General features: G+C 38.7%; 1 protein-coding gene across 1 annotated transcript in view; it reads left to right on the top strand.

Moving 5' to 3' along the window:
- Positions 1–23,991, top strand: part of pex5la (peroxisomal biogenesis factor 5-like a) — a 133,176-nt gene that overhangs the window by 77,752 nt on the left and 31,433 nt on the right. Inside the window, exons 8-10 of the mRNA XM_047374970.1 lie at positions 1,087–1,182; positions 11,380–11,496; positions 17,530–17,673. Of these exons, the coding sequence (XP_047230926.1) occupies positions 1,087–1,182; positions 11,380–11,496; positions 17,530–17,673 (357 nt within the window). The remainder of the gene's footprint in view (positions 1–1,086; positions 1,183–11,379; positions 11,497–17,529; positions 17,674–23,991) is intronic.

The following is a 23,991-nucleotide window of genomic DNA, read 5'->3' as shown; positions in this document are numbered from 1 at the left end:
TAATGATACATTTTGGATAGCTTGGTATTTGGGAAATGACAATGTTTGGTTATAAAACTCAATGCTGGAGACTGAAACTAGTGTGTGCTATTTCTCTTCAGATAGTGAAATCTTTTCCATTACTCAACTTTATGTTAAAGGATAATTGGTTTCTAAGGGATTTTTGCCTACAGACAATCAATCTATTAAGACACAAGAAACTAATTTTGGTGCCTCTTTTGGGTGGATTTTTCCTTTAAAACACCAACTGCAGTGTATAAAAATCACTTTTCCCATCCCAAAGGGCACTGGAAACTCTAAATGTGGCAAGATTTTGCCTTTTGAAATATGCACTGGCTTTTATTTTCCTGATCTATTTAGTAGCATCAACCTAAATTAGATGGCAGTCAGTAGAGATGGGAATCACTCCAGAAAAAAACACGCCTAACTCCCAGGCAATAAAAGCAGAAGATACAGCAGTACTGCCCTCTGTAATAGATTTACTTGTCCAGGGATACATGTATCCTTTGCAATTTACAGTAAATCTTGTGTCATATCACACCAGAGCATGAAAGGTTAACCTAAAACCATTTACTAGAGTAGATCTTTGATAAAAAATAATAGACATTACACTGCAGTCTTACAATGCCAAACTACATGCATGAACTTAACTGGATGATTATTAGTTTCAAAGCAGGGCAAAGCTTTGCATCTTAGTTTGTCACAGAGAATCTATCAGCTTCTTTTTTATGATTGCATGTGCAGGTGCACAGAAATGGGCCAGGCTTGGGTGGAGGGTGAAATTGAGAAAAGCAGGTTTTTCAGATGTAGACTGAGGGGGTGGGGGTGTATGGTGGTGGTGGTTGCTGAGATTAGTGATTCTGCTATCCTTCCTAAGCATGTCAGAGGCTTTGATGAGGCAGGGATATTTACTTGGCCCTGAGAAAGCAGCAACGGCTGACCGTGCCCACTCTCCCAACCCGCCTCTTCCTCTGGCTGCGTGTGTGTGCTGTGATGTGCTGCGTAAATGTAAAGGCGTATCTATAATGGACTTTGTTTGGCATAATTGTTAATACTAAGAAATGTGTGTATGCGTATGTGTGACAGGCTCGTCTGACAAAGGAGCAACGCTGGGGGAGTGCCCTGCTGTCCAGACATCAGTCCCTGGAGGAGGAGTTTGAGCGAGCCAAGGCTGCTGTTGAGGTAAGCCGAGTGCAGCTCAGTACTACACTTCACATCTGTCACCTGTCAAAAGCAAGGCATCTGCCCCGCCAGCTTTTAATGAGATTTAACATGAATCGCCAAAATGGTTTTTCAATTTCCAGCTGCTGAAATTTGTTTAATTTGTGCGATGTCCTTGTCAAGAATATTTCTTTTAAAGTTAGAGGTAGAGTAGTGACAAAAACTGACTAAAAGATATGATAGAGATTTTTTTTAAACCAAAACAATAAGTATAAGTTGTTTATCTCAGGGACAAACAATGCTCACTCTTCGGGTTAAACTATGATTTAAACTCTCACTTAGGACACAAGGGACCCAAACAAGTCTCTGCAGGAAAAGTACTTTAAAAATCTTTTTTCCGTTTTTTGTTTTTTAGACCCTAAGTGTTTTAATTAATTTAATTTAAAATCAGAACTACCAAGTTTTTATTCTTTTTCCATATGTATTTTACATTTGTATGCCATTTTTATGCCATCCCTGCTTTTATCCCAGAAAAAATAAAATAAACAAACAAATTTATTAATGTAGAATGTTGGAGCTTTTTGTGTGGTTTATCCTGACCATTTGATGTTACGATAATATATTCATTTCAATCCAACATTAATGTGACAAAAAACAGCAGTCAGTTTTTATTCTTCTGCTGTCAACCATTGGTAATATATATATATATATATGTATTGTAGCTTCACACTGAAGGCATCAAAACTATGAATTAACACATGTGGAATTATATACGGAACAAAAAAGTGTGAAACAACTGAAAATATGTCTTACATTCTAAGTTCTTCAAAGTAGCCACCTTTTGCTTTGATTACTGCTCTGCACACTCTTGGCATTCTGTTGATGAGCTTCAAGAGGTAGTCACCTGAAATGGTTTTCCAACAGTCTTGAAGGAGTTCCCAGAGATGCTTAGCACTTGTTGGCCATTTTGCCTTCACTCTGCGGTCCAGCTCACCCCAAACCATCTCGATTGGGTTCAGGTCCGGTGACTGTGGAGGCCCAGTCATCTGGCGCAGCACCCCATCACTCTCCTTCTTGGTCAAATAACCCTTACACAGCCTGGAGGTGTGTTTGGGGTCATTGTCCTGTATGAAAAATAAATGATGGTCCAACTAAACGCAAACCGGATGGAATAGCATGCCGCTGCAAGATGCTGTGGTAGCCATGGTGGTTCAGTATGCCTTCAATTTTGAATAAATCCCCAACAGTGTCACCAGCAAAGCAGCCCCACACCATCACACCTCCTCCTCCATGCTTCACGGTGGGAACCAGGCATGACACGGTGGTTGGAACCAAAGGTCTCAAACTTGGACTCATCAGACCAAAGCACAGATTTCTACTGGTCTAATGTCCATTCCTTGTGTTCTTTAGCCCAAACAAGTCTCTTCTGTTTGTTGCCTGTCCTCAGCAGTGGTTTCCTAGCAGCTATTTTACCATGAAGGCCTGATTCACACAGTCTCCTCTTAACAGTTGTTCTAGAGATGTGTCTGCTGCTAGAACTCTGTGTGGCATTGACCTGTTCTCTAATCTGAGCTGCTGTTAACCTGCGATTTCTGAGGCTGGTGACTCGGATGAACTTATCGTCCGCAGCAGAAGTGACACTTGGTCTTCCTTTCCTGGGGCGGTCCTCATGTGAGCCAGTTTCTTTGTAGCGCTTGATGGTTTTTGCAACTGCACTTGGGGACACTTTCAAAGTTTTCCCAATTGTTCGGACTGACTGACCTTCATTTCTTAAAGTAATGATGGCCACTCGTTTTTCTTTACTTAGCTGCTTTTTTCTTGCCATAATACAAATTCTAACAGTCTATTCAGTAGGACTATCAGCTGTGTACTGTATCCACCTCCTGCACAACACAACTGATGGTCCCAACCCTATTTATAAGGCTTGAAATCCCACTTATTAAACCTGACAGGGCACACCTGTGAAGTGAAAACCATTTCAGGTGTCTACTTCTTGAAGCTCATCAACAGAATGCTAAGAGTGTGCGGAGCAGTAATCAAAGCAAAAGGTGGCTACTTTGAAGAACCCAGAATATAAAACATATTTTCAGTTGTTTCACACTTTTTTGCTCAGTTTATAATTCTACATGTGTTAATTCATAGTTTTGATGCCTTCAGTGTGAAGCTACAATATTCATAGTCATGAAAATAAAGAAAACTCTTTGCATGAGAAGGTGTGTCCAAACTTCTGGTCTGTACTGTGTGTGTATATATATATATATATATATATATATATATATATATATATATATATATATATATATATATATATATATGTATGTATGAATATCAATCTGATTTTTATGGTGCTGTAAAATTTTAAATCCTTAGATCTGCCTCAGTAATCTGTGAGTGAAACAATAAAATCCAACTTAGTTTCTTTTTTATGCAATATAAAGCAAACATTTTATGAGGTGAAACATTTTTACCACCATAATGTATTTTTAGAAAATATCTCCAGAGAGAGTATCAGCTATGAAGAAAAAAAGAAACTATTTATCAAAGCCAACGAGAATAGGGCTGCAGAAATACTGATTCACCAAGTTTTAAGTCAGACCGCACCGCAGCACCACTAAAGCAGCGTGTACCTTGGTAAAACTAGCACATCCCTGACACTGATAGGTTCTGGTGTTAAAAAACCCCAGAATGGAGAGCAACTGCACACTTATGGTTTCCCAAAACAAAAACACTCTCTCAACTTAATGATTTGTAAAGATATTTTAACAGAGCAAGAGCTAAAGACAGTTGAAGACTTTTTAGCTTTGTAACTTATATCCAAGCTTAGCATAACCATGCTTTTACTTATCTGTAATTTTGTCACACCTGCTTTGGGAAATTATGCACAAACCACAATGGCAGTGTAGTTTTCAGATGATGAGATGAACATAAGGAAATTAGATATTATTTTGCCAAACTCATTTATGGGCATCCCTGGAAAAGATTACTATTCAGACGTGTTATTTTATGTATGAATGTTCTTTGCTACATCATTGTAACTCTGCTGCCGTCTTGCCAGGTCCCTCTTGGGAAAGAGATTTTTATCTCAATGAGGCTTTACCTGCTTTAAAAAAGGTAATAATGTTAATAATGTTAATAATAATAAAGATACTGTCTCTGAAAGTGCTTTGCACTGCTCTAACATGTAAAAATTACCTACTGAAAGAATTGGTTTCAAAGGTTTTATGTTGGGAAAAACTGAGATTTGGAAATGTGAGTTTCATCTGCACAAATTTGTTATTGTGTAATGAGTTTCTATTTTATTATTCTGAGTACTGGCACATAATGTTATATTTTGTTAGTATGATTACATAATTTTAACAAATGAAATCAAATGAAACAGTACTGCTCAAATAGGCTTTTTTACTAAATACTTTTACTCTCACATGAGTACTTTTAAATGACTATTGTTACATCTACTTGAGTAAAAATATATTAAAGCATTGCTACACTTACTTTAGTATCATTTATGGCTACTCTACCCACCGCTGGTCATATACTGATAGAAGAAGCAAAAAAGAGGGCTGTGAGAAATTGATAGCAGAGGGTGAGGAATTGGGTATACCATTCCGAACGTAGTCATGATGTCACATGTTAGGTAAGCCAAAAACCATCCACGAATACAAACATGACATTCACGGCAGCTGAGTGATGAGATCCTGTGATGCTGTGGGGCAAGCATCTCTGCATGGACCAAAGACTGGTAACAGTATCCTGCAGCCTGAGCGCCATCTTCCTCTCTGGATGAGCTGTGGTGCAAGCAGACTTAACTTTGTTTTCTTTTCTTGCCAATGGCCCACATCACATAATTCCAGTTTGAAAGGCAGTGCATATTCATGCCCTTTCAGATTCATGTAGAAATTCAGGAAGAGATGGCTCAGAGAATATTAAAGTTGTAGCCGGTTGCTGTGCGTGGGAACAGATTCAGCTCATTCATGTGGCAGCTTGCTTCCCCAGAAAGTTGCTGTTAGCTTACCAAAAACCTGCTATATTGGGCTATAGACACTTTTTTGAATAAAATTCAATCTGGGGCTTTGAAAAGGTGCTAAATCTAACGACAGAAGTGATATTTTGGCAACACTGCAAACCTCTCTGCAAATGCTATATAAAGTGATTGACAGCTCTGGTTGGGGTGGCCAGGTGGGGTGGCCAATCATATTCCAGGGATAGCCTGTGCCACCCCCAGGCAACCCTGTGGCCAGAGCCCTGTGAGTACCCAGAGAAAACCCACACATGGACAGGCAGACAGAAAGTCATAGAAAAGATACATATCGTTAAGCCCAAAATTATTCGTACACCTGGTAGATTTATATTTGAAAATATTTTTATTCAACCAAAAGGTTTGTGTCTGATAGGAAATCAGATTTGGCATTTCTCAAACGATAATAAAACAATGTAAAAGGTGAATTAATAAAAATAAAAAAATTATGTATGTATTTATATTTACATTTATTCAAAAATATATATGTATATATACATACATACATATACATACATACATATATATATATATATATATATATATATATATATATATATATATATATATATATAAATAAATATAATATTCCTATTATTACTTCCAGCCTTTTGCATGCTTCCACTAGTATTTTGACAATTTATTTTTGGTGTTGAGCTCCAAGTGTTTGAGAATCAAAGATCAGACGTTGATTGAAGTTTTGATTGATGTTGTAACAATTCACAGTTTAAAACAGTTCTGTGACTGTCTACAACAGAAGCATGCAGTTAGCTCCATGAAAAACATTCCCAAAAACATATATCCTGCTCTACATTGTCCAGGGAAATGTTTTCATTCCCCTCTGAGCGACATTATCCGGACTCTAGCTTCCTATTTTTGTCCTGCTGACCAAGGACTTGCCCTATGCAGCACAGCAGCGGGTAGCTCATTAACATTAAAAGGCCAGACCAGCCCTGCATAGAAGATGAAAGGACTTTTTTCTATCAGGAGGCTGCTGTGTCACCAGTAAATAATGAGACTTTCCCTTTTAAAAATATAAGCTCCCTTGGCAAAAATGGATGAGTAACCTCCATTCAAGTACTTGCTTGGCTCCAGAGACTCTAACTCAAATTAAAATAACTAAAATTGATGTTCATGGATGTTTAAACTTTAACATTTAGGTTACATGGCATAATCTAGATGAATGTAAAATAAAAACACATTTTTCGATCGATTTTTCATACATTATAAATTCCAAACGGTTCCTGAGGGAACCACATAATACGAGTTACAATATATATAAACATTTGTAACTTCTTTAAGGAGACTTGTAGGTTTATTATAAAAGGATGACTTTTAACGACTTGTTAAAATTAAACTTTGTCACAAAACTTTCTCTTCTGTCATGATATTAAAGAAAGAATGCTTCAAATGGACATCTATGTTTTCTATTGTAAGATTACTTTTTGTGATGCTTTTTTATACAAAGTTTATTTGTGCTTGTTCTGCATCTGGGTGAGCAAAAAGTGTATTTATTAACAGCTGGCTTTGCAGAATATTAGGTTGTATCTCTTGAACTAAATTAATGCAGATGGTGAAAAGGCTCATTTTTGTTTTAACAAAGATTTTTATTCAATTCCTTTTGGGATTACATTATGTTAATAATGGGATGCTTAATGATGCAAAAATAATGGTTGCTTTGCTGTGTTGGGTTTATGCATCCATTAAATAATTGAAGCAAAGGAACAGGATTTCAGGTTAAAAATGTCCACAGTGGTGTATTAGTAGATACCGTATGTATTCATGCACATCATGTGAACACTGTGTGCATTTGAATTTGTTTGCAGAAATAACAAACACAGTATTTGATTTGGACAGTTCCTGATTGGTGCAAACATATATTTTTTCAGACAAGGCCAGCAGTATAAAGAAGGTATTCTATACATGTTTCTGTGTACATAGACCTACCAGCAATTCTAAATTCAATATGCTTTCTACAAATTTATTTCAAATTAAAATAATGTTTCAGAAATTAAGTGTCTTCTTTTTTGCCCAGGTGGAGCACTCTTTGCTATGGATTATTAAAGCTTTTTCTTTCTTTTTTCCAGCTAAATTAGTAAAGGGAAAGACTAAAAAAAACTGCAGTGGCGCAGTTGGTAGCACTGTTGCCTTGCAGCAAGAAGATCCTGGGTTCGATTCCCGGCCTGGGGTCTTTCTGCATGGAGTTTGCATGTTCTCCCTGTGCATGCGTGGGTTCCCACCGGGTACTCCGGCTTCCTCCCACAGTCCAAAGACATGCCTGTTAGGTTAATTGGTCACTCTAAATTGACCTTAGGTGTATGAATGAGTGTGTGCATGGTTGTTTGTGTGTTGCCCTGCGATGGACTGGCGATCTGTCCAGGGTGTACCCCGCCTCTCGCCCATAGACTGCTGGAGATAGGCACCAGCTCCCCCGTGACCCACTATGGAATAAGCAGTAGAAAATGACTGACTGACTGACTGACTTTACACAAAATTTGGCACTTATTTAGAAGTTGATTAAATGCCAAAGAAGCAAGGTTTTCCATCATTGCCTTCATTGGCCTTCGTAGACAGGGACAAATCTGTACCACTTACATATTTTTCTGATTTGACATGTGGTTTAAATCTGGATTCATGTAGTATTCAATTCCAGTAATTAACTGACTAAAGCTTCATTCTGCAAATGAAAAGCAGCTCAATATATACAAAATTCTTGTTTAGTCCTCTTTATAATCAGAGTAAGAACACACACTATGACATTAACCTCACCCAGAACTAGGTCTTAGAGAAGTCTTCTGGGAACCATCAAGACTGTTTTGGGCATGCACAAAGTGTCCCTGGTTAAATTGTGGCGTTTTAGTATAATGGGGTCAGCTTATTCATGAGGTGTGCGCACATGGCTTGGTCATTAGGGAATTTGAAGAAGGTGTGGTCACACTGGAGTCATTCAAATCCTACAAGCAAATGTGATCCACGCTTCTCCAACAAGATTGTTGTAAAGGGGTGCGATACATGGCTTAAACATATAAAACTACAATAGGAAATCTAAACGAAGTAAGCCGATTGAGGGATTCTAATAAAAAACTAAGATCAGTTTGGTTTTACTTTTTTATTTATTTATTTATTTTTAGGGGATAAACAGTTTCTATGTTTCTGACCACCTGACATGGATGAAAGTTATTGTCACTACAATAAAAATGTACTTCGGCTGCGTATACCACTTCTGTTCTATGCAGACCAAGATATATCAAGAGCCTTTTTCAAATGTGAGTGACTACATATTGCCAATTAATTTCCAACCAGTAGTGACATGTTTATTGGCTAGGAGCTCTTTCAGAGCAGCTGTGATTAAAAGTCTGAGCTATAGGCTTCTTCCGGCAATACCCAGGATTTAAATACATCCCGATGTGTTTGTGTTCTGTTTCCCTTAATAAAACTGTCAGCACCAGTGTTAAAAATAACACATCACAGCAATATAAAGAAATATGTGTATAACAGAAACATGTCTGCATAATCGGTCCATTTTAAGCATGCAGCCAATTTACTGTCATCATGTGATGTGATTAGAGAGATAGAAAGTTGCACCCTGAATACTTTCACTGCACCAACATTTGATTGTCTGCAAGAAACAAATAATGAGATGATGAACTAAGTCACAGTGCAAACACAGGCCCACATCACTGTAAGGAATAATGAAAAGCATTAAGACAGCATTATGAAAATGATAATAGCTGCAACATGAAAGCCATTAAAACAGGCATCAGAATTAGATTAAAAGCAATCAGAAACAAATGACTAACACAGATCTGCCTTAAACAAACTTAGTATCACATTATACATAGTCTAATAATATTCAGTAAGAGAATTTTAGGGAATAACATTTGGAATAAATTTAAGACTTCTAATTTTATTATATTTGAATGTATTTATTTATTTATTCATGTATTGCAAATATTGCTCAATATATTTGCATATTTTAATGAAAATATATATAAATGTATTGAATATTTATTGAATACACCTCTAGTATTTGCCAGTTCTGGCCGTATCAGTTGTTGTGTCCTTGGGCAAGACACTTCCCCCACCTTGCCTGCTGATGGTGGTCAGAGAGCTGGGTGGTGGCAGTTGTAATGCAGCCAGTCAGTCTGCCGCAGGGCAGCTGTGGCTACAATGTAGTCTTCCACTGTCAGTGTGTGAATGTGTGTATGAATGGATGAATGACTGACTAGTGTAAAGCAAAACTGTGCCCTCACTGTCAATCTTAAGGCTCACCTCATGTGGAGGATTTGATGACATTTGACAAAAACACCTGTCTTCTTACACTATATGCATCTGTGTTTTACACTCACCAACAGTATCAGTACACACACACTTGCTGTATACTGTACCATCATGTACTGATGGAGTTCTGGCTTTAGTCAGTCAGTTAGTCACACAAGGCTGTTCTGCTCTGCTTGGCTTCATTCTTCCCGCTTCGCCCTCCTTCTGACAGGAAGACATCCGAGAATCATGGAATCAGCCAGCTGGAAGAGAAAAAGCTGCGACGATTCACTGCTTGCAAGTTTTACGCTCATAACAGTTAAAGCATCTGTAGTGACAGTGGTGAGCATTAAAAGAGACGGGACCACTCAATTAGAAGTTTTTCAATGGAAAATTACAAAAAGGGTGGAAAAAAAAAAAAATCGTACTCAGCATCCTTCACAGCTGACCTCAAACTGGATTCAAACACAAATGCTGGTTTCTTACAAATAAAAAAATCGTACAAACATTACTATAACAATACTTTCTTTGATTTTATAAGACTAGTAAGATTTTCCAGTATTAACTGTAAAAAACTAAAACCAAGTAGTAGCTAAAAAAACGATCTTCAAACAAACGTTAATGATGATAATTACAACCCACTAATACTGAGTGATCTATATTTCATCTATGATTTTCAGTTAAATGTGGCGCTGCAGAACAATATTTGCTCCCATAGAGATTTTAGAGATTTCTTTACCGCTACATGATCCTCACCTTGCAAGGTTTTGTTAAAGACAATGTGAAACATTAGGCTCAGTTGTTGAAGTAATTTGAGTATTTTAAGGTAACTAAACAACTAAACATTTTATGCGCACACAAATATATATTTATATCCTGTGCATTCACAGCTACTACAAAATTCAATCTAATCTAACAGTTTATTTCCATATTTCTTATTTTCTCGGCCAATATCACAAGCTCATCTGCTTCATGACGTGCATGGCTTGATTTGTTATAGAGATAAGCAATCCTCCCTTTAAGCTAATCAGCTTTTTTCAATACAAAGTACCATTATAAATGTAAAGTGTATTTTTTTTATTGCATCTCAAATTTTAATGAAGTTGGCTATTTATTAAATTAAATAACATTTTCGGGCACAGCCTTCATTCTTGATGCCACCATTATGTAGGACTTATGTTTACTGAATTAGTCTGTAATTAATACAAAGCACTGAGCACAAATGAAAACCTTTCCTATTATAATATTTGGAAAGACTGTATTTAAAGTGATAACTCTTCACTAATGCCACATATTGAAGTTTCAAATGAGACATTGCAAGATGATGGTTCATGAAAGAAAAGGCTCACCTAAGCTATCTCAAAAGGTCCAGGATTTGCTTTCCTGCCAAATATAAAGATGGAAAGCTTATGCAGGAGGTGATTTGGCATCTTAAACTGACAGGTTGACCATCCAGAATGAACCTCAGCTCTTTGGTCAGCTAATTAAATGCCAGCAAATAACCATTTAAATGTCAAGCTGATAGAGACTGTGAAGTTCTGGACTGGCATGCTTTCACATTAGCAATTAAGATAGTACAAATATTTTTTGTACTATGATTATATTTTACCAGTATTGTTACATGATATTGTTTTAAATGAAATTAGCATTTTAATTTGTTAGTCAATGAGTAAAGGAATAATTTTGTTTTTCATCCATATCTTTGTTTTCATTTAACAAACACTGACAAATATATTAGGTCAGGAGGAGAGTGGAGTCCATACATTACAAAGACTCGCTAATCTTGACAAATGTGACATTTCCAAGAGCAGGTGGTGAAAAACCTAACAGGAGCTTTTGTTTCACAGCACAATAATCAGTCATTCCCTGCTGTCACCTTCCACTCTCTCCCCCCATCAATCCAACCTCAATCCTCTGCTGCTTCCTCTCCATGATGTCTGCAGTCAGATACAGAGTTCTGGGACAAAATGCAGGCGGAGTGGGAAGAGCTGGCCCGACGAAACTGGCTGACAGAAAACGAGCAGGCGCAAATACCCTCATCTGTATCTCCACATGAGAAGGTCAGTATCATACAAGAAGTTTTCCAGATGACACTAATACAGAAGGTGACTGAAGTAAAGCTGGGTACGTTAATAATAAAACAAGAAGAACTTACAAGTTGGTCTTGTATATAGGGAACAAAACACGGAGCATGATCAGACAGTGAAAACCGGCACGGAAACAGCAGAGGACAAAGACAACCAGTAGGTATATATACTGAGGCAGGGGAGGGAAATGATAAGTGAACCAGAAGAGCTAATGAAATGAGGAGCAGCTGAGGCAGAGAGACGACAGAGCAGCTGAAGGAGGAAGAATTAACCAGAGCAGAGCAGAAACACAAAGAAACCCAGGAAAAACTTTATTGGATATCTAACAGAAAATAACACTAGATGTATAAATAAAACTAAAACACAAAAGAAGGAACTAATAAGGACAACACCTAACAATAATGAGCACAGAGAAATAAACTTAAGAAATCAAGACCTGAAGAACAGAATAAATAGCAACTGTTGTGGAATTTTCTTATCAAAGTGGGTAGAAGTTGACTCACAAGAAGAGAAAATCCGGACTTTGTCTTTATAAGTTTTATTCAAAGGCATTCAGCGTTTAAAGACCCTGTCACTGAGGTTAGTCAGTGAAGCAGAGCCCCGATCAACAGTTACACACAGAATTTATACCAAACATGACAGTGTTATCTCAACTTCAAAGAGTCTGTGTTTTATGGCCCAGACCCTTCTTGAGTTCAAAAGTGACAAGGTTATCTAGGAACAGACCTAACTGCCCTTCTTGACATCACCCTAAAAGATGGGTCTTAACCATTAAACTTCTGATAATGGCTTTTACAGCTTCCTCCTCTAACACAGATATTCTGAGGAGTGAGGTAACCTAAAGGTCATACACTTTGGAATGCTTACTGCAAGAATTCCCATTACACAACGAAATGATAAAAATATATACACACACAAGAGAAAGTCAAAATTAATTAACTCGATTAATTGGATTTTATATGCCTGACTTGAAATCTGTAAGATTCTATTGAATTGACTTTGTAAAGTGCCTGTAATGCCAATTCACAACGAATTGGCATTATATAAATAAGACTAAATTGAACTGAATTAAAGTCCCAAACACCTCAGAATTGGGACAAAAGGAGACATTGCTGGGTAACAACTCGATGCAATCAGCTAGCCTTCCTTGGATAGACAACTTTTAACCAGTTGGAATTATAAACAAAATTGAACTACTTTGCAAAATAACCAGAGCTAAACTGATATGCATATTTATGAAGTTTAATTCATCTGTTGGATATTTATCTTGTAAAGGGCCTTGAGATGTCATCTATTAAGAAATGACGATACATAAATAAAGTGACTGAATTAGATGCAGTATCCCTAGAGATTGTAATTTCATACAAAGACATATTGAAGTCCATTATTGTATAATAATGAAAAAATAATAAATTAAACAATTATTTCATAGTTCTGTGTAACAACACAAGAATGTGTTTCCAACCTTACTAATCAAAGTTAGGGGGCGAGACAAAAACTGCCAGTGGAAGTCTGTAGTTCAATTGCTTTTCAGGTTAACATAGGTGATATGAAATAACTACAGTAAACCTGAAATATTAAAGAGTAATTTTAACACATCGATATTTAATTTTTTAAATGGTGCATTTAATTAGTTCATTATTTACAAAGAAACTGTCATAGAAACATATACAAATGACAATTTTGGCCCAATTTGTGGAATTTGTCCAAACCAACACTGAAACGTAAAAGTCCAGACATGAGTGAAGCAGCAACCTCTAGGCTCTACAAAGGCCTTAAGAAATTAAAGTGCCTGCGATGTTGAATTTTCATGATAAATCCTATTGCATTTATGGAAAGGAAACATTGATAAAATATTTTAAAAAGTAAATTCATGCCACTGAAATGAATGGAGGTTGAGATACAGTACAGACCAAAAGTTTAGACACCTTCTCATTCAAAACGTTTTCTTTCTTTTCATGACTATGAATATTGTAGCTTCACACTGAAGGCATCAAAACTATGAATTAACAAATGTGGAATTATATACTGAACAAAAAAGTGTGAAACAACTGAAAATATGTCTTATATTCTAGGTTCTTCAAAGTAGCCACCTTTTGCTTTGATTACTGCTCCGCACTCTCTTGGCATTCTGTTGACGAGCTTCAAGAGGTAGTCACCTGAAATGGTTTTCCAACAGTCTTGAAGGAGTTCCCAGAGATGCTTAGCACTTGTTGGCCCTTTTGCCTTCACTCTGCGGTCCAGCTCACCTCAAACCATCTTGATTGGGTTCAGGTCCGGTGACTGTGGAGGCCAGGTCATCTGGCACAGCACCCCATCACTCTCCTTCTTGGTCAAATAGCCCTTACACAGCCCGGAGGTGTGGTTGGGGTCATTGTCCTGTTGAAAAATAAATGATGGTCCAACTAAACTGCAAACCGGATGGAATAGCATGCCACTGCAAGATGCTGTGGTAGCCATGCTGGTTCAGTATGCCTTCAATTTTGAATAAATCCCCAACAGTGTCACCAGCAAAGCACCCCACACCATCACACCTCCTCCTCCATGCTTCACGGTGGGAACCAGGCATGTAGAGTCCATCCGTTCACCTCTTCTGCGCCGCACAAAGACACGGTGGTTGGAACCAAAAATCTCAAACTTGGACTCATCAGACCAAAGCACAGATTTCCACTGGTCTAATGTCCATTCCTTGTGTTCTTTAGCCCAAACAAGTCTCTTCTGCTTGTTGCCTGTCCTCAGCAGTGGTTTCCTAGCAGCTATTTTACCATGAAGGCCTGATTCACATAGTCTCCTCTTAACAGTTGTTCTAGAGATGTGTCTGCTGCTAGAACTCTGTGTGGCATTGACCTGTTCTCTAATCTGAGCTGCTGTTAACCTGCAATTTCTGAGGCTGGTGACTCGGATGAACTTATCATCTGCAGCAGAAGTGACTCTTGGTCTTCCTTTCCAGGGGCGGTCCTCATGTGAGCCAGTTTCTTTGCAGCGCTTGATGGTTTTTGCGACTGCACTTGGGGACACTTTCAAAGTTTTCCCAATTGTTCGGACTGACTGACCTTCATTTCTTAAAGTAATGATGGCCACTCGTTTTTCTTTACTTAGCTGCTTTTTTCTTGCCATAATACAAATTCTAACAGTCTATTCAGTAGGACTATCAGCTGTGTACTGTATCCACCTCCTGCACAACACAACTGATGTCCCAACCCCATTTAGAAGGCTTGAAATCCCACTTATTAAACCTGACAGGGCACACCTGTGAAGTGAAAACCATTTCAGGTGACTACCTCTTGAAGCTCATCAACAGAATGCCAAGAGTGTGTGTAGCAGTAATCAAAGCAAAAGGTGGCTACTTTGAAGAACCTAGAATATAAAGACATATTTTCAGTTGTTTCACACTTTTTTGTTCAGTATATAAATCCACATGTGTTAATTCATAGTTTTGATGCCTTCAGTGTGAAGCTACAATATTCATGGTCATGAAAATAAAGAAAACTCTTTGAATGAGAAGGTGTGTCCAAACATTTGGTCTGTACTGTATATGGTCATACATTTCACAAAAAAGGCTTTTCCAGACTACTTTGCGATTTTGTTGCGCTTTTTTGTGACGTCCAAGGAGAAACCCTGCATGTAAACTGACATGCAGACATGTCAAAGACAGTAGCGAAGAATCTAATATTTCATTAGATATATTTCAGTCACTCTCACAGAAAGACACAGCAGAGAAGAAAGTCAGCTTTCATCAGATGTTTGAGCACAAGTGCTGCGGCGTGCGGACGGCCATCTAATTTGACCAGTCTATTTTTGTCGGATGCTGCAGCATGGCCGGAGTCAATATGCATGAGTCATACCGCACCAGGAAACAGAACGAGCAGAGCATCTGAATTTTCAAAATAATTCACTAAAGACAGACTAGATCTGGCTATCTCAATAAATACACGCATATATTTCTATATATACATGTATATATTAGCAGTTGTTTACATTAGATCAGTTCCTGGGTTAAGTAAGGTATTATTAACCGAGCAATTAAACAATAAATGCACCAAACTTTAGCAGCAAATACAGCTTTGCTTCTCTCAGTGAACTCATTGTAGAACAAAACACATGAAAATATATGGATTCATAAAATGAAAAATAAAGGAGTTTACCTGGTTTAACTTCCACAGAATGAGTTGTTTTGGACTTGCTACCGTATTTATCAATGGGTTTCATTGCACAATCTACATATGGTTCTTGGAGCTCCTCTGGGCTTTGCAGCAGACCGGACTGGTCCGGAGCAGATACAGTGTAAATCCAGGGTTACAGTATCGATACGGCACTGAGTGAAACAACCGGAGGCGAAGTGAGGAGCATGAAGGAGCAGTAGCAGACACAAGAGATGATTCATTATATGAAGACACTACCTGGTGTGTGAATTTTTTACATTAGAATCTTTAAAAAAACATTTATTTAAACATATCGTATGCACCTATAATTTATCTTTTTTAATAATGATAATAATTTTGGATTTTTAATTATTAATATTAACTGTCATTGTCTAAATGTACTTTTGCAACAAGGAAGTGTTGTTACCTGCTGAGCTTTGATCCATTTAGCAACAGCAGCAACAACCTTTACTCTGCTGTTCTTTTCCCATCAGATGCACTGAACAGCGCGGCTATAGCATATGATTCAACATTCTCCTTTGTCTGTCAGATATCCAGACCTCTGACAATTTCTCTTGTGAATTCAGAGGTTTCTTTTTCTAAGCAGTTTGCTTAGAAGTCCTTTGATCACAACTGGCTGTGGTTGGTGGGACCAGCCCATTTGTTCCTCCAGTTTTCCAGCTCTGATCCAGGCAGCTCTGAACCTCTTCACTTCAGGAAAGTAGTGCCGAATAATGACTGCTGTCGTAGTATTGCTGCCACCACCATTAATGCACTGTTTCACCATACTAACGCTGTTTTTAACCCTTGTGTGGTGTTCATATTGTTTTTACTCAGCCAATGTTTCTGGGTCTAGTGGACCCGTTGCATTTTGTGATTTTTAATGCCTCACAATCAAACATTTAATTAAAATCATGATATGAGTGGAAACAAATTTACAATTAATATACATTAATTGTATAATTTTTCCTTCAGTAAATAATGAAAATGGGTCCCACAGACCCGAACACCACACAAGGGTTAATGCAACTCTGCTTCAACCTGAACGTTTATCATTGACGCTCACAAAATGAATGACCGGAGGCTTCCCCTTTGACATCATTTCTGGGCAACTTTAGTCTTGCAAAATTTAACATCGAAATATGCTTGTTTTGTGTCACAATTATCTTTTATCACATCTTTAATCCTAATATCATGTCAATTACTGCCCAATTCCTTCAATATTAAGATGCTTTCTTTCAATTTCTGCATTTGTGGGAAAAGCGTGTCACAGGCACTTTAAGGTTCCAATTATCAATTTTGTGTCTCAATAAGAAGCTCTCAAAATATTTTTTATTTTTTTGGATAGGCCCTTTTCACTAAAACATTGTCAAGCAATCTAGAAAATAAAGAATTTTAGTGTCTTCTGAATGCCAAATCTATAATTTATTTTATCGCATTAGAATTGCATGTAATAGGGCCTACTGTACACCGCAGGATGCCTGAACCATTCAACCGAGAGCTGACCTTCTCATAGAAGCAAACCCCATAACATCAGTCTTGTAGGCTTTTTGATTCCCAGGGCAGAATTAGATCTTCAAGAAAAAGCCATTTCAAAGTCATCAAGCTCAAATGCATGCAACAGACCAGGGTCATCCAAGTTAAAAAATGCAAAGTTTAACATTTAAAGAGAACAGCCAAACCCAAAGGAGCTCCACGCAGGTTTGATGTGAAGGAGAATGGAATAAAATCAATTCCTGCTGTCGGAGCTTTGCTTAAAAAGAATCAGCAAGACGGGACCCTTGCATTGGTGTGCATTTTCATGTGAAGGAGAATAACTTACATTGCCTCTGCCTTGTTTTGTTGTTTTTTTCTTCGCTGACAGGGGTACTACTTCCACACAGATAATCCTTATAAGGACCTGTCTAATGCATTTGAGGAGGGACTGAAAAAATCTCGAGAGGGAGATTTGCCAAATGCTGTGCTTTTGCTCGAAGCAGCCGTTCTGCAGGACCCTCATGATTCAGAGGTGAATTTATTTAGCATGCACGCACGCTTGCACACAGTAACACATGCACCGCTTAGTTTGTGTTTTGTTTGCTTTCTTTGCCCTATTTGAATACCAAAGTTAACCATGGGTACATTCATATTTAAACATGCATTCTATTTGAAGAGAAAGATGTACAGCCTGCCATAAAACTGCAGACCATCTGTAAACTAAACAGGATCAGCTGCACACCTTAATCCAACCCTACTTATTCCACCTCATGTAGTGAGAAGCGGCAGAGGAAGAATGCCTGCCTGACCGCTGGCTGTGTGAAGCTGATTTAGCAGGCAGCACCCACAGGCCTGATTGCCAATAGCAAGAGTGTTTACAATAGTATAAATACTCAACTTGCTCTTCATGAGAGCTTTCATTTGCCCAGCGACCTGAATAATAGTTCATTCATGGTTTATTTATTTAAATCTTCCCTTTTTCTAAAGAAGTGACCTCTTTCCTAGCTCAAAGAGTAAAACCGTCACACAAGTGCTTTCAGGGTCCCCTCGAACATACAGAAATCTGCCACTTATTCCAAGGAGAGGATTATCCTGTGGTGTATGGAACTAATACGATTCCAAAATTCCTCCTGGGGTGCTTAGTGGCTTAATTCCCCAATGTAAATCATTTAGAAATAATTTTGCCCCTCGTTTCAAAAAGTCAAACAAAACAGTATCATTATAGGTTAGCTTCAGAACAAGTTACTAAATTTGCCCTTACATAGACACACAGTAGAGAGGTGTTATCTCATTAAAATCACATTTTGGATTTTAGATGCATCAGTTATGTTGACCTGATACACACATGCCAGACCCCAAAGACAGTCACAGTTTAAGTTTACTTACAAAAAATCTGAATAGTTAGCCATTTAACCCAGAATGTAAAGTGCCTGTGACATCAAATTTTCATGATAATTCCAATTGCATTTATGCAAAGGAAACATTGATGAAATATTTTTTAAAATAAATTCATGTCACTGAAATCAACAGTTGGTGAAATATGTGGTCATAAATTTCACTAAAAAGACATTTCCAGACTGCTGCTTTGCAATTTTCTTTATGACGTCAAAGGGGAACCCCTGCATGTAAACTGACTGCTGCTTCAATGGCCAGCAACACAGGCAGCAGCGAAGAATCTGATATTTATTTGGATATATTTCACACACTCTCACAGAGAGACACAGCAGAGCCAGGAGAAAAAAGTCAGCTTTCATCAGGTGGCAGAGCACAAGTGCTGCGGTGTGCAGACGTCAACCAGAGTCTCTGTTCGGAGCACAGCCGGAGTCAATATGCATGAATCAAACCTCACCACCAGGAAACAGAACGAGCACAACATTATTTTCAAAATAATTTGCTAAAGATGGACTAGATCTCGATATATTAAATAAATACACATATATTTATATACACACATGTACATGGTAGCAGTTGTTAGCATTAGATCAGTTATTGGGATATGTAAGGTATTATAAACCGAGAAATTAAACATTAAATGCACCAAACTAAGCAATAAATATAGATTTGCTGCACTCAGTGAACTCACCCATTGTAGAACAAAACACATAAAAATATCTGGATGCATAAAACGAAAAATGAAGCAGTATAACTGGTATAACTTGCACAGAATTAGTTGTTTTGGACTTGCTACCGCATTTATCACTGGCTTTTATTGCACCATCTGCGAATGGTTGTTGGAGCTCCTCCGGGCTTCGCATTGGACCGGACCAGAGCAGATACAGTGTAAATCCAGGGTTACAGTATATATACAGCACTGAGTGAATTTCTATTCAATTTCTATTCAATTTCTAGAATTGCACCGCTCAAGGCGGCAGCAGGTTGGAGTAGCTCTGTTACTTTTGATTCTTTTTTGGGAACTCTTCCTCTTGTGGTGGATACAGTTGATTTTTTATTTGGACGACTGTCCTCTCTGGTGTCAGATGCTGTGCAGCTTGGAGGATTTTTCCTAATACTTTTCTACTTTTGTACATTTGTCATGATGCATTGCCATGGCAACGGGGTTGTTTCTTACAACCAGGAGCAGCTGATTAATATCTCAAAAGCTCAAATAATACTTCAACTACAACCCCAAATCCTTGATGAGTTGAAAAGGAGACGCCGTGGATGCAGAGCTGGAGCTAAGAGAAGAGAGAGAAGGAGGAAGTTCAAACCATCTCTTCCGTCGATTATGATGGGCAATGTGAGATCGTTGGGAAACAAGTTGGATAAATTCCAAGCCCTACAAAGGACCCAGCCAGAGTACCAAAAATGCAGTATTATGTGTTTTACTGAGACATGGCTGCAGGATCATATCCCCGACTCCAGCGTATCTCTGCTGGGCTTTTTAACCATACGAGCAGACAGAGATTTAAAGAGGAGCGGCAAATGTAAAGGAGGTGGACTGGCAGTATTTATGAACAACAGATGGTGTAATCCAGGACATGTTACTGTGAAGTGTCATCTCTGCAGTCCAGATATTGAACTGTTGGCAGTACGTTTTCGTCCATATTATTTACCCAGAGAGTTCACCAGTGTTATTTTGGCAACAGTTTACGTTCCACCTTCCGCTGTTGCCGACACTGCATGTGATGCCATCAGCTCAGTGGTTGCTAAGCTACAGACACAAAACCCCAATGCTTTTGTGGCAATTTCTGGTGATTTTAACCATGCTTCACTCTCTGCTACACTTCCAACATTTCAACAGTTTGTCAGAGAAAACAAAACATTAGATTTGTTTTATGCAAATGTTAAGGACTCATACATCTCTACAGCAAGACCTCCTTTAGGCAAATCAGATCACAATCTTGTTTTTCTCTGCTCGAAATATAAGCCCCTTGTTCAGAGACAACCTGTAATAAAGAGGACTGTGAGAAAATGGTCACAGGAAGCTGAAGAAGCTCTGCAAGGTTGCTTTGAGGCTACAGACTGGGACGCACTGTGCCAGCCACATGGAGAGGACATCAATGCCATGACTGAGTGTGTAACCGACTATATAAACTTCTGTGTGGATAACATCATCCCCACCAGAACCATGAGATGCTTCCCCAATAACAAACCTTAGATCACCAGTGACCTGAAGGACCTGCTTAACAAGAAAAAAAGAGCCTTCAGAGAGGGAGACAGAGAATTATTGAAGAGTTTATAGAAGCAACTTAAAGTCAAGATAAGAGACAGCAAGGGGGTGTACAAGAAGAAGCTGGAGAGCAAGCTCCAGCAAAACAATATCAGAGATGTGTGGTCAGGGATGAAGAAGATCACAGGCTTCAAGCAGAAGGATGATCAGACCAATGAAGGTCTGGACAAAGCCAATGAACTGAACACATTCTTCAATAGGTTCAGTTCAGAAACAAGCTCAGCATCCTCCTCTCCTGCTCACAGCCAAACAGACATCCCAGCCTCCTTTGACCCACAGGACCCACAGCTATCTAGTAACACCTCAAATGTTTTATCTTCCACCTCAGCCCTAGACCTTTCTGCTTCAACACGTTTGCCTTCAACCATATCAGAAGATGCTGATGCTTCCTTTGCTTCCCCCTTCCACCTGTGTGTCTCAAGAAGTCAGGTGAAGATGCAACTGGAGAGACTGAATCGGAATAAGGCTGCAGGTCCAGATCATGTCAGCACTAGAGTCCTGAAGGCCTGTGCAGAGCAGCTCTGTGGGATTCTGCAGCACCTCTTCAACCTTAGCCTGGCCCAGAATAAGGTTCCGGTGTTGTGGAAGACCTCCTGTCTTGTTCCGGTACCAAAGAAAACTCACCCATCAGTCCTCAATGACTATAGACCTGTTGCCTTGACATCTCACATCATGAAGGTCCTAGAGAGACTCCTGTTGGCCCACCTGAGTAAGCAAACAATAAACTATCAGGAACCCCTTCAGTTTGCTTATCGCTGTGGAGTTGGAGTTGAAGATGCCATCATACACCTGCTTCAACAAACCCACTGTCATCTGGACAAAGCCAGCAGCACTGTGAGGATCATGTTCTTTGATGTCTCCAGTGCATTTAACACAATCCAACCTGATTTGTTTAGTCAGAAACTCCAGAAGGTTCAGGTGGAGGCCTCAACAATCTCCTGGATCAAAGACTACCTGACAAACAGACCACAGTTTGTGAGACTGAAGGGTTATGAGTCTAACCAGGTAGTCAGAAGCACAGGAGCACCACAGGGGACTGTACTCTCACCGTTCCTTTTCACTCTGTACACCTTCCTGTACAAGACAGACTCCTGTCATCTGCAGAAATACTCGGATGATTCTGCAGTCGTGGGGTGGATCAGAGATGGACAAGAAGATGAGTACAGGAAGGTGGTGGACCGCTTTGTGGCATGGTGTGGAAACAATCATCTCATTTTGAACGTGACTAAAACAAAGGAGATGATTGTAGATTTTAAGAGAAACAGGAATAAGTCAAAAACTTTTTCCATCATGGGAGAAGAGGTGGAGGAGTATAAATACCTCGGTGTTCACCTGGACAACAGACTAGAGTGGAGATGCAACTGTGAAGCTATCTACAAGAGAGGACAAAGCAGACTGTACTTCTTGATGAAGCTTAGGTCCTTTGGTGTTTGCAGCAAGATGCTGCATATCTTCTATAAGTCTGTTGTGGAAAGTGTGATCTCTTCTGCCATCATCTGCTGGGGAAGCAGCATCAGAGCCAGGGACTTAAAAAAACTCAACAAGCTGATAAAGAAGGCTGGCTCTGTTCTGGGGACTCCTCTGGAACCTCTGGAGATCATTGTGCAAAGACGGATTCTTCATAAAATGAAGAACATTATGGAGAACCCTGAGCATCCTCTTCATCAGACTGTTGTATAACAACAGAGTGTCTTCAGTCAGAGGCTTCTTCAGATCTGCTGTAAGACGGAGCGCTACAGGAGATCCTTCCTGACAACAGCCATCAGCATCTACGGCTCTTTGAGGAAACCTTCATAATGAGCTACAACAACATTTAATTTCCCTTTGGGAAGTATTTTTGAATTGAATTTGAATTGAATTGAGTGAAACAATTGGAGGCAACGCTGAGTAGCATGGAGCAGCACCAGCAGACACAAGGGATGATTCAAGATCTCAAGACACTACCTGGTGTGTGAATTTTTTAGCTTTGTTTTAGAATCTTTAGAAAAAACATTTATTTAAATATATCGTATGGGCGTGTAATTTATCTTATTTTAATAATAATAATTTTGGATGATTATTATTAATATGTTGGGGCCATCCATTTTGGTCGCACATTTTGACACACGCAGCTCAACAGATGTCGCAGCTCTGACATCACTGGGAGCATAGCTCGGCTGAGATGCAGAGTTTTGTTGCCATTTCCCGCCTGTCTCACAGGACAGCGCAATGGAGGCGCATATCTGGAGAGACAAGAGCTCGCAGGCGAACTTTTGGTCCACAAGGCCATTCCCGGAAGAGCTTGAAAGCTGGAAATCTGTTGTGTGCAATACCGATTGAATTATGTTATGCTGAGCTCTGTTTTGATTTGGTGTGCAAGCGCTGCTGAATTGTGCGTGGTTAATGTTTGTCCAGCTGATCTCAAATCAGCCAGGAGTTAGAAGTTGGACTTTTAAAAGTTTTTCATTCAAAGAAACTGTGGTCTGGGCCTCGCCCGACCACTCTTTGTTCCAGTTTTATTGCTGGAGATTTTCCACTGAGTTCCCGCCTCAGAGTTTTATGACCCTTTGTCAAAATTTGGGGCAATCAGCTGGTTGTGGCTAAAGGGGCGTGGCCCCACCGTTTTATCAGCTGATGGGACATCAGCACCAGGAGGACTTCTCTTTCCATTTAACCCAAATTACACATTTTGTCCATAAAACTACTGGTTTGATCTTCATAGACACTAAATGTGTATATATGTTTTTCTTTTATTATTACTGTTAGTCTTTTTTTTTTTTATTCCCTTTGTGTAGAATGGTGCTTGTTAGTTAGGTGAAGGTTTTTGGACCAGAATAATGGTATATCAGGATTATTTGGCTTCAGTAAATTTTCATATATATAATTAAGAGAAGCATTTGTTTTTATTTCGTGCAAGAGTGATTTATCTGTCAAAACAAGGTCGAAGTTCCCCCACTTTCGGTGAAGTGGTTGAATAAACAGTGACAGTTGGTGGTTTGGTTAATAATTTGTAATTATTAAAGAGCTTTGAGCCCATAATCACAACACCAGAGGACATCTCTGATTTCTATTCGTAAGTCATGATTTTTGGTTAAGAAATTTATTTTTGTCAAATTATTATTTTAAATTATAATTCTTGATGAATATTAATTAATCAATAATCATAATCCTTACATAATAAAATAAATAAAAAATACTTCC

Source organism: Girardinichthys multiradiatus, chromosome 9 (assembly GCF_021462225.1).
Source record: "Girardinichthys multiradiatus isolate DD_20200921_A chromosome 9, DD_fGirMul_XY1, whole genome shotgun sequence".
NCBI classification, from domain to species: Eukaryota; Metazoa; Chordata; class Actinopteri; order Cyprinodontiformes; family Goodeidae; genus Girardinichthys; species Girardinichthys multiradiatus.
The sequence above is the reverse complement of the archived record's forward strand: the minus strand, read 5'-3'. Positions and strand labels throughout refer to the sequence as shown.